Below are 12,010 nucleotides of genomic sequence, written 5' to 3'. Positions count from 1 at the left end.
GTGAAAGAAACAGTGATGCAAAGAAAGGAGTTCCCAGGAGCCAAGAGGTTGGGTTCATATTTTATTCAAAAATTATATAGAATTCTTTTCCTCTAGACAGAAGAAACAAAAAGGAATTTCCTTTCCCTTGGAAATATGAGCATTCCTAGGTTTTGTTCCTGTTCCAAGGAACATGCACATACACAGCCCTACCAGACTTTCCCTCCTTTGATGTGGCTGACAGAGGGATTTCCTCTTAGGATATGTCTTATACTGCAGTAACTGCAGGATATTGATCTAGATGGATTTTAAATCTCATACAATATAACAGCTCCCTATTTGCAGCCTAATTAGATTTATTGTATACATCCACAGGAAACATCTCCATCCTGTAACAAGAAAAACACATTGAGATCTGTTTGTGAAAACCTCTACATGGAGCTAAGTTAATTACTCCGAGTGGAAAAGTTATACAGTATAGCCTTAGGTGGGCTTTTTTAGGTTTTTAGTTTATTTTGAATCTCTCAAATTCGAGTCTGCTTTCTAGTATCAATTTCAATTGTGTGTTCACTGATCAAGCTATCAATCCTACCAACTGCTGCTTCAGATAGCAAATCAAGAACAAAATGCCTGAATTGTTTGGCTGCTGTGGATTATAAAAAAAGCCACTTGTAGTTCTTGAAAGGTGAATTTAAAAGTACATTTCCTTTAAACTTCTGTTGCAATTAATGTCCAAGTTAAAGGTCTTTTGTATTAAAAGAAAAAAAAATGTGCTTCTTCAGAGGAATCCCACAAAGCATCAATAACTGTCTACTGCTTTGTAAAAAGTATTATTTATTCAGTAATGCAGGTGCTCTGGAGATTCATGAGTCTTAACAGCATTACAGGAGAATGATGTTCTGTGAAGAACGGAGAGATGAGTGGAGAAACAGCAAGTCTCTGAAACCTGGTTGGAAGAGGACAAGAAGGTGGACAGCAACTTCTAGGTGGGCTGCAGAGTGATACAAAGGGAAGCAGTTCTATTGTGGGAAGTTTGTTTCAAGTTACTGAAAGATTTTGATTTAGAATAAACACACAAGATCATTCAAGATCATTGATTTTGATCAAGATTTTGAATTAGAATAAAGACTTTCCTTTCCCAACAAAGAAAAATGGCCTGCTTTTCTAATCAATCTTATTTACCTTAAGGACTCCATCATGTTTCAGCTCTGATTCTGGAAAAAAAACATATCATCCACAACCAAAAATTTAAAGAATAATTTGAAAATTAAAAACTTTTATTCGCTCTTTTAATTTTTTTTTCCTAAGAGCTGAAAATTTTCATCATGTTATTTCCTTTCTGAAAGTTAATTTTCAGTGAAACTACAATTATTGCTTGAATAGACAGACCAATATTTTCGGCACAAAACAGCCTGCCTAATATATTCCTGGTCACCATCACTGCCCACAGAGTCATAGGTAAAAGGCTTGTGATGTTCACAGCTGTTAATCCATTTTAAAAAGTGGAGTAATAGCTAAGTGGATGAGGGAGTAGATGTGGAAGAGAGCATAAAAACACATCTTTACCCACTGATTAAAAGGTAAATAAATCTATCTCCAGTCCCCTACCTTGCTCAAAAAAATCTGCATGCTTAGGTCATGTCCTGACCGTTGTATGTAGGTATGTGTCTCTGTGAATGGAGGGAGAGAGAAGAATCCATTTGCATATGAGGGAACTGTTGCTTTACAACATGGAGAAGCAATATCATGCACAGACAAAAGAAAAACTAAGTGAAAGAAGGAAAAAAACATAGACATTAAAATTGACATTTATTACTATCTCTTTATGCTATAACTACTCAATTATTTTTTTTTCATTACTTTTTTCTTTCCTTTTTTTTTCTTCCATATGGTATTGTTCAGTTATGCAATAATTTAACTTAATTGCCTGAAAACTTTTAAATTTTCCATTGATATTTGCACTGGCACTAAAAAAAATTATCTGCAAACCCCAATGAATGTTGGTTGTTTCCATCATTTGTTAGGCTATGTGTCCTCTTTCTGATCTTTCAGTCCATGAAGCCTTGTATTTATTTTACCATGGTTTTCTTTAATCATCCTGAGTGCTTTACCTAGCCAGTGCTAGAATTTTTAGTCCAATCTCTCACACCTTTTGCTTGCTTTCATACAAACATCATATGGAGATATGCATTTATTTGAGAAAAATGATAGGTTTCTAAAAAAGAGACTCAATCAATACTAGAAGATATTTTTCTTTTTTTTTCATCATTATTAGAATGACTAAGCTGCTGCCAAAGAGAAAAGAGGGAGGCTTTTTTTGGAGTGGGTAGGGAAACAACAAACAGGTAAGAAGGAAATCAAAGCTAATTTTTTCATATTCTATCATTTCCATCACACATTTCATGTTTCACATTTCCTCTGTGCATGACCAGATAGATAGGCTGTATGTTAATTTTTTGCTTTTCCTCTTTTTAATTATTATAAAATAAAAATATAATAAAATAAAATATTATAAATAAGATGTACAGTAACTCAAGTATCCCTTTATAATGTGTTAGATATTGAGGCTACCTTTGTTAGAGAACCCTGGAGCACTTTGCAGAGCACAGTGCCAGGCTTGCAGTCCTAGGGACATAAATAGCTTCACTGAAGTGAATGAGATCATTATTTGCATGATTAAATATCACAACAGAAAAATGTACATAAATGTTAACTGCTGTGGGTAGAGAGGGGGAAGGAGGAGAAGAGGAGATGAGTGTGACATAAACTTTCAGGTGACAAAAGAGGAATGAATTCTGCCTGCTTTCATCCTGCAGTGACAGTATTATTTTTAAATGGCTTTTAGTGATTTTGTGACACTGCCAAGTCATTTAGCTCTATTTAAAAAAGATAAATCCAGTAGCAACAAAGATTGAATAATGCACAGTACTAATCCAGGGCAAACTGAGCCCCATCAGGATTCACAGGACTCAGGACATATGTGTGAAATTACCTCATTGGACCCCCAGCTCATTCACTCTTTGGTGGCAACCAGGGCTTTGGCATTCTTATCCCTCCAGCTCCCCAGGATGGGCAGGCTTCCTCCTTACTTTGCAGAGCCCAGAGCGTGGCTGCAGTTCACCCCTATGCTGAGAAAAGTCTTGTGCCCCCTTAATTGCCATGTCCAAAGGTGTCCAGTACTTCTGAGACTGAGATTCAGAAATGCATGCAAGAAATGTGTGCATGTTCTGTTACCTAAATGCACTGTGCTGCTTTGCCATCATCACTGAGGAGAGAGTAGGCACACAGATGGCACAGAGCTGGCATGGAGGAGGGCAGGTTTAGTATTCAACATGTTCTAAACAAATTGGGCATACAGGATGGAGAAACCACAATGCAGTTCAGTAAGAACAAATGCAATGTACATCATGTAGGCTGCTATGCACATATGGAGCAAGTAACACCTGCCCAGGCCTTGAGGACACCAAAGAAGTTTCAGCAGGTCACCACTTGTGGATGAGCATGTGATGGAAGGAAGACAGACATCTCACAGGATGTATAAATAGGAGTGCAGATCGTAAAACACAGTGCTGAGACATAAGAAATCTTTCACTGTATAACTGAGTTGTGGGCATCTCACAGGAGGGGAAAAAGGAAAATAAAATCATGAAACAAGTGTACAGAATCCAGAACAAGCAAAAAAAGAATAATCAGATGCCAAGAAAATGTGACCTATGGGGGAAAAAAATGCCATAATAAGATTACTTAGCCTAAAAAACGAAAAGGGTAAGAGGGAACCAGTGAAAGAGCTGTCATTAAATACATATAGACTATTGCCAAAATAATTTGTTCTCCCTGTCCATGGTGCACAGGACAAGTATTGATATGCTTAGTGAATGCTGCAAAGAAAATTCAGATTAGATATGAAAATGATAAGGATGAAGACGTGTAGAAGTCGATGGCTTGGGGAGGTACAGAGCCTCCATGGCAGGACCAGTGGTGAGGGTCGAGCTCACTCTGCCATAGACAGAGCCCAAGGACCCTTCCAGCACTGTGATTCAGTGATTACAGCAACATTAGAGAACTGAGAGCTGCCTGTCTGAGCTTCATATTAACTTTTTGAACTGAGTGTCTCCTTAAGCTAAGCTACATATTTATCTCCTTTTCCTTTGATTAGCATAATTTGTGTTGAACAATCTAAACAAGCAAGATGCTTTCTTGCAGTGTTCTGATGTAATACCACTAATGATTAGAATTTCTTTTTAAAAATAAGTCTTTATATAAGACTTTCCCACTTAGAGTAACATTTTAATCTTCAAGCAGTGCTGCAATTTCCATTGAATTTATCTCAGAGTAAGGATGTGTATCTCTGTTATTACTGTAAAACTAGTATTAACCCTTTCCAGGTTAGCAGGGTCATGCTGAACCACAGGAAAGACCCATTCCTGTTCACAAAAAACTCCACTTATTCCTTATCTAGGCTCCTGAGAACAAGAATTTCCTCTGCTTATATCTGTACAAAACGTGACTCACACTTGAGACACAGACTTGGCTGGAGTCCCCAGATCTATTGTAGTGCAAATATAGAAACAATCAGTGAAATCCTTCTTAAATCTCCAAGCCTTCCTCTCAATAATAACAAAAGGTAAATTAAATAATCACAGTCCTAGGATTGCTCATGGAGGGTCAACCATCATATGCCATGCTCAAGCACCCAGTCCCGCATCAGACACCAGAGCTCTGAGCAGGGTAGCACAGCTGCCTTCCAGGCAGGGCCTCTGTCCACGCATATCCTCACTGCTGACAGAAGGCAGCTGTGCATTTATCTCAAAGAATTCAGCAGGCATCACCCTTGGTCTTTTGAAACACAAAGAAAACATCTCTGCCTTCATTTGCAATAATCCAGGGTGTAGATTGTTTCTGTTTCAGCTGCTTCTAGTGATAGGATTTCAGCTCCATAGCTGCCTTTCCTCCTGGACAGGGTTCACCCACTTTGACAAGGTTTAATCTACAGAGGAGGAATGGGAGAGGTACCATCCATCCTCTTATCCCTCTTCTCCAGGCTGTGCCACCGTGCACAAAGCATCCAGGTTTGCTGGCATAGAGCCCGCAAGCAAAGGAGCAGGGACAACTTCTACGTGCCAGGCTGTGGGAGCAAGGAGCGGCTCAGCCTCCAGCCACCGCGGACGGGACAGTCTCTGTACTTTATCCAGTGGATTGAATGCAAATGCTGATTGGAACTATCAAACACCCAGACACACTCACTTAATACGGAGTGATTCACAGCTACAGTCCCGGCGGCGACAGCACCTTTCTCAGAGGGGCTGAGCTCCCCCAGGCAGAGGTGGGGTGGTGCCCAAGGATCCCCAACCTGGGGCAAGAGCCCTGACTCCCAGGCAAAGCCTGAGGCCGCTCTCCCTTGGGCCCAGGCAGAGGAATGCCCGAGTTCAGCGTCATCTCTCACTTAATTACAACGCATGAACAAGTCTGCTGCGCACTGCAGGACAGTCCGAGCTACCTATGAAAGTACAGCTTGGAGAAACCGAAGCGACACACGGAAGAGCCTCCTGGAACCAGGGAACCTGCCCTGCGCAACCCCGAGCCTCCGCCCCCGGTCCCCCTCCGGGCGCCGCAGCTGCGGCTTCTTTAACCGGGCAGAGGGGAGCGGGCAGCCCCCCCGACGTCGTGGGCATCAGCTGACCGCGCCGGGCTCTGCCTCCTCCCGGGCCGCCCTCCCGCAGCACCACTACGGAGGCGGTGGCAGAGGCGACGGCGGCGGCTCCGCCGTGCCGGTCCCCGCGGCTCCCGGGGCAGCACCCGCTCCCCGCAGCCCCGCAGCCCCGCAGCCCCGCAGCCATCGCGCCTGCCCCTCGCCCTTTCCTCCTGCTCCTCCCGCCAGCTGCCAAGGGAAGCTCCAGTGCTGGAGTCGTCCCTGCCCCGCGAAGTTGGGATGCACCCAGCAGGCTTCCCAGAGAGCTGAGTTTAGGGCGGGATTGTCGGTCCCTGCTGTTTCGCTTATTTATTTAAATTTTTTTAAGCTTGTATTTTGGTGGGATTCTTTTTCTCTCCTTTCTTTCATTCTTTCTTTCTTCTCCGCATTTTTCTCGTTACCAAGCAAGCCGAGTGTCTGCGATGGATGGCAGTCCCGAGCTCCCCTCGGGCAGAGGCACCCGCTGAGCCGCAGGGCGCGCCCGACGGGGCATGCCCCTCCGCCGGGGGGATGCGGGCGGGCAGCCTCCGGCCGACGGCTCCGGCGCCGTGACCGAGGATGCCCGCGACCCGGCCCTCTCTCCCTTGCCGCCCGAGCTCGCAGGACTCCCGCTGACCGCAGCCGCGGGGATTACAGCAGCTCCCGGGAACCAGACCTCGGAGCGGAGCCCCGGGATCCCCTGAGAGAGGAGCTTCCCGCTGTGAACGGCTCTCTGCAAAGCGGCTCCCCCCACCCCTCCGCGCCCCCAGTCTCCGCATGGGGCCAAGGATCGCCTGCCGGGCAGCGGGGCTGCGCCCGTAGATGATCCGCTCCTCCCTCCTCCTCCTCCCCGGACCCGCGGCTCGGCTCCCTCCCTGCTCTCCGCCCCGAGGAGGGCGCGCACGCAGCCCGCTGGGGCGCCGGGGCTACTGGGGCGCCGGGGCTACTCCGCCGCCGGACTCCGCGGGATGCTGCTCCGCGGGGAGCCGCGAGAGAGGGCGCGGGGTGAGAGCCACCTGCGCTGAGCCCCACGGCAAACCAGCCCCGCCACCAGCCACACCGCCGGACCCAGGGACCTGCCTATAAATGTGATACCACCACCACCACCACCCCGCCGCTGCCACCCGCCCTGCTCCATCCCCTCCCTCCGCTCCCGCGGCTCCATCCCTCCCCCCGGCTCCCCTACCCAAAGACGGTCCGTCCTCCCCCCGCCCTCCTCTCTCCCCCTCCCGCCCCCCCTCCTCCGGTGCTCTGCCCCCCGCCAGTCACCGCCATGGAGCTCTCGGAGGTGCGGTGCCTGAGCGACAGCGATGAACTTTACACCATCAACAGGACCCCCCCCGGGAGCAGCAGACCCCAGCGCCTGCTGTGGCAGACGGCCGTGCGCCACATCACGGAGCAGCGCTTCATCCAGGAGCACAGCAGCAGCAGCGGCGGCAGCAGCAGCGGTGGGGGCAAGGGCTTCAGCTCCGAGGAGACCTGCTGCCCCAACCACCACCCCCACCCGCCACATCACCACCACCACCACCTCCGGCGACAGTCGGCCGGACGGAGTTTGGGCAGCGAACGCCACAACAACAACGGAGGCACCAAAGTCTTCCCGGAGCGCACGAGCAGCAGCGGGGACCTGGGTTTCCTGCCCCTGGACTGTGCTCCCAGTAACTCCGACTTCTTCCTCAACTGGGGCTATACCTATCGGGGGGTGATCTTCCCCACTCTCCGCAACTCTTTCAAGTCCAGGGACTTGGAGCGCCTTTACCAGCGCTACTTCTTGGGCCAGCGGCGCAAATCCGAGGTGGTCATGAACATCCTGGACGTGCTGACCAAGCTGACCCTGCTGTTCCTCCACCTGACCCTGGCCTCTGCTCCCATGGACCCCATTAAGGGCATCCTCCTGGGCTTCTTCACCGGCATCGAGGTTGTGATCTGTGCCTTAGTGGTGGTCAGGAAGGACACAACCTCATACACCTACCTGCAGTACAGTGGTGTGGTCACTTGGGTGGCCATGGCCACACAGATCCTGGCAGCTGGTCTGGGCTGTGGCCTCCTTGGGGACGGCATTGGCTATGTGCTCTTCACGCTTTTTGCAACCTACAGCATGCTTCCGCTGCCACTTACCTGGGCCATCCTGGCTGGTCTGGTAACCTCTGTCCTGCAGCTCGTCATGCAGCTCGTTATCCCCAGGCTGGCCGTGACTTCCCTCAACCAGGTACCGTGGTGAGGAAAGGGTGGGAACCTTCCTCTTTCCCCATCACTCTGGGTGAGAGGAGATGTGGGGTGTCCCAAGAGATTCTGTCCCTTTTAGTCAGGTGCTCAGAGATTCATTACCTGGAGGGAGACCATAGGCAAAATGCAACCTTCTCCTCTCCTCCCCCTCACTCCCTCACTGCCTATAGAAAGTATCACCTCAAGTTGGGGATGGGGACACCTCCAACCATACTCTCTCCTCTCACCTTGTACATTGACTACACCGCTGTCCCTTGAAATAACTTCGGGGAGCAGAGCACCACCTGGAGCAGGTGGGCAAGATGGGTCATTTATCATTCTCCTTCCTTACTTCCAGATGTGATCTGTGGCATGAGATGATTCTGCCTTGGCCAAACTCGCCCCCTGCTCATTTTACTTGCCTTGCTGTGCCTTTTAACTCTGTATCTACTGGGAGGACTGGTACTTTCATATGTGCCATGCAGCTTGTTCAGGGCTATGAGAAGAGGAACAAAGCATGTTGCTCTTTGCCAGGAGAGCAAAGCCTGGTGAAACCAAGGGAAAGCTCCCCTTTTAGGTTTAGTGTGAGATCCTGGGCTGTCTTGGGAGGGCACCGAGAAACCTTTTCTGCTGGTGGTTGTGGGGCAAACAATGTGCTGCAATGTTTCAAGTGCTGTCTGGGACAGAGTACTAGTTACAAGGGGAGTGGGTTGCTGTGCAAAGTGCTGAGATGTATGGGGCAAAATATGGCTCTGAGGAGTTAAGACCAGGGCTAACCTGGCTTCACACTTACCTTACATCAAAGTGAGAATGCACTGACCTCCTCACATCTCTGCAAGGCAAGAAAATACTGCCTTTTTAGGGCTACTTAATCCTAGCGATTCTTGCTGCTCCCTTTTGCCCACCCTCCCTCCCCCTTCCCATACTGTCACAGCTCTATGCTACCAATATTTCACAGCAGATTATCATCTCCATTTGGCTAACTCCAGGGAGTTAAGGAGAAGGGGGTGGGGAAGGAAGGTGGCAGATAATCCCCGGAGAACGAGGGTACAGAGGAATGTGTTGCATGTGGTATTCTGTTTACTTGAATGGTGGATGTACAGCTGGGAAGTGGCTGATCTTGCACCTGGAAGTTTTGATGATGATGGTCCTTGGGGCAAATCTACCTCCCTCAGACACTGTCCCTCCTGAAATGCCTGCCTACCCCTGTCTATCCCCTTCTTCCATGCACTTGTTACCTGTGGGCTTCCTGACCTCACTTTGCAGTGGCCAGGATCACCCTCTTTGGGGAAAAGCTGCCCCAGTGTGTTGTGCCTGAGTCCTGTGGATGTGAAATAATTGGACTGCGCAGAGTTGTTCTCCAGCTCTTGGTAATGTGCTGATGAATGAACTGCAGCCACACACCACGTCCCGCTCCCATGTGCTGCTGGTGCTGGGTCAAAAGCTGTATGAATTATGCTGATTTCTTAATTTACTTCCATTTCCCATCCTGGAGTGCTGAGTAATGTGCGGCTACCTCATTATGCACGGCTATTTCAGCCATTTAGCCAGTCCATACACACATACTCACACGCACACATTTCCTATAGACATTCCTAACAAAGACATTTTTCAGGAGAGATACTAAATATCTTCACTTTGCAGCCCAGTACCTTGCCAACTGTGTGAATGAACTGCCTTTGAGCGGTGCACAATGAGAGATTACCAGCCAGACGATTGCCTTCATGAACTACACATATAAATCTCCTTAACAGGATCCGCACAGCTTGCCGCACGTCGGTGTTGATTTACACCGCCTTCCCCTCTCCCGCAGGCGGCCGAACCTCCCTTAATTAGGCGCCACTTCGGCCCTTCGCCTCCATCCCCCAAAAAGGCAGAGGCCAGATCCTTTCCCGCTGCTGCAGGGGGAGGGGGACCCTCTCCCTTCCCTCCCCCATTCCAGTCGCAGCGAGCGTCCCGCGGGCATCGCTGCTTCCCCCCCCCCCCGTCCTTCCCGCCCGCCGCGGAAGATGCGCGGGTCGCGGGCGCTGTCCGCCGGCGCGGTTCTGAAGCGGCCCGGGGGCTCCCCCCAGTGGCAGCCCTACCGCCGCCTTTCCCCCACGCCCTCGGGAGTTGTGTCCGCCCTCCCCCCTCGGCCCAGGGGACAAGGGGAGCAGGACCTGGCGCCCACAGAGAGGCGCAGCCCCACTTAGTCACTTCCTAGTATGGCACAATTTTATTTATTTTTCCCAAAGCACTGCAGATCGCTTTCAGGAGTGAGGGCTTTTATGGCAAATGAAGAGTATTTAACTATTGCTTCACAGATAAATGCAGAGAATTTAAATTACTGTGTCATCAAGGTTATAGAGGAAGTCTTCCAGACAACAGGGATCTCTTGAACCACCTCTCTTTTATTGTGGGGCTTATTTCCCCATCTAAAATACTTCACCTTCCCATCAGAGAAGCCTTGCAAGACTAGCCAAACTATTTCCTCATGTAGCAATCCCTTTGCCCATCTTGCTGTGACTTAGGATGCAGGGAACTGCTTACAGTGGATGCAAAACAGGAATGAAAGTATACAATGAAAAAAAAGAAAAAAACCAGAAGAAATAAACAGGCAGTAACACTCTGGACATGGTACAGGTAAAGTGTTTTACACTGATTTTTATGAGACCAGGATTTCATGCAGAGAAAATATTGAATTCAATTCTGAACAGAAAGAATTTCTGTTCAGTTCATTACTGAGTAGCCAATAGTATCCACAGGCGCAATGGCTCTGATTCTTTTCTGCGTCACAAGGGTATAAATCTTATAAGTTTTCCCAAGCTACCATAAAGTTTCAACGGTTTATACAAGAGGAAAATCGAGTGCAGTGATCTGTTTTCCCTTGATCTCTTAATTAATCTTAGCTTTCATTGATAAATATGTTCAAATCATTAGTAATGCTGAACACAACCATGCAGTACTACTGCCTGATTCAGCTGTTTGTTGACAAAGTATGTTTGATCAGGAATACAAATAATGCCCACCACTCACCATTTGCTCTTGCATTAACACTTAAGAGGTCATCTGATTTTTCTTCCCTGGCATCTCAAAATTAAGTTGAACCAGCATCCTAGAGATGTGAAGTAGAAAGGCTGCCTTGAAACTAGGGTTAAAAACAACACCAACCAACCAACCAAAAAACCAAAAAAACCAACAAAAAAAGTTTCAATCCTGCTAAGTGTTCAGTGTTTCTGGAGAGATATGACCACCCTGAAACCCAGCTGACCCCAGGCCAAAATGCTGGGCAACACGCTGTTGCTCATCCTGGGCAGGGCCATGAAAAAAGGACCTGATACCATGATTGAGACGAAGGAAACCCTGGTACTGACTTGGCTAAAGATTCTTTCAGAAAACAAACAAGAAATGTGAGATCTTGCTGGTAAAAAAATAAAATGCATTGATTTGTGTGCCTGATCAGATCCTGTGCTGGTGTTTGCCTCTGATGTTCCCCAAAATGAAAATGTACCTTGTATTGCATTCATTCTTGCCTTTTCCCTTTTCTTACTATTTCCTTATAAATGTACTATAAATCCAAATTCCTAAAGCCATGTATGTGTTTCAGGCCTATGGGGAAGATTTAACAACTGAGAGCTCCTGCAGTGTAGGCAGATGATAATATAGATATGAATTTTGACAGGCTTGAAATTATGTAAACTACATATTCTGAATTTTAATCCTCTGCCTGTGCATTATTCACTCACAGTAAATTCCAGTGGATTCAATAAGCCTACTCTTGTGAGTAAGTGACCTGCATGATGGATGCCTTGAAGCATCAAGTCCCAGATTAAGCATATTAAATTAAACTTTAAAAATACACTTGGAAATAGTCTTGAAGTGAATAATGCCAAGATGTAGGAAACTCATTCTTTCCCCTCTGTTTCTGTCTTTCAAAGTCCAGCAGTTCTGTGAATTAATTTAACAGTTTTTACTTGCTTTTTTTTTTTTTTTTTTTTTTTTTTTCTCCGAAAGAATTCTCTTTCAGGGTTGCCAATAGAGGAAAAGTCAGAACTCACAAAGTCACAAGGAGTCCTATAGAGAGAAATCTGTATAATTATACAGTGACAACCAATAGCTTTTACATGCTTATTTCAGCTACATGTTTTCCAAAATCTGCCTGTAGATATCAGCATATGA

At 47.3% G+C, this 12,010-nt stretch overlaps 1 protein-coding gene across 2 annotated transcripts in view; it reads left to right on the top strand.

Annotated features, from left to right (window-relative positions):
* Positions 1-5,703: 5,703 nt before the first annotated feature.
* ADCY8 (adenylate cyclase 8) overlaps positions 5,704-12,010 on the top strand; it is a 123,870-nt gene continuing 117,563 nt past the window's right edge. The window contains exon 1 of one of the 2 annotated variants that reach the window (XM_071738394.1): positions 5,704-7,856. In XM_071738394.1, the coding sequence (XP_071594495.1) occupies positions 6,921-7,856 (936 nt within the window). In that variant the 5' untranslated portion in view covers positions 5,704-6,920. The remainder of the gene's footprint in view (positions 7,857-12,010) is intronic. The other variant, XM_071738395.1, reaches the window with a different exon arrangement.

Source organism: Heliangelus exortis, chromosome 2 (genome assembly GCF_036169615.1).
Source record: "Heliangelus exortis chromosome 2, bHelExo1.hap1, whole genome shotgun sequence".
Taxonomy (NCBI): domain Eukaryota; kingdom Metazoa; phylum Chordata; class Aves; order Apodiformes; family Trochilidae; genus Heliangelus; species Heliangelus exortis.
This window is presented reverse-complemented; position numbering and strand designations above follow the sequence as displayed.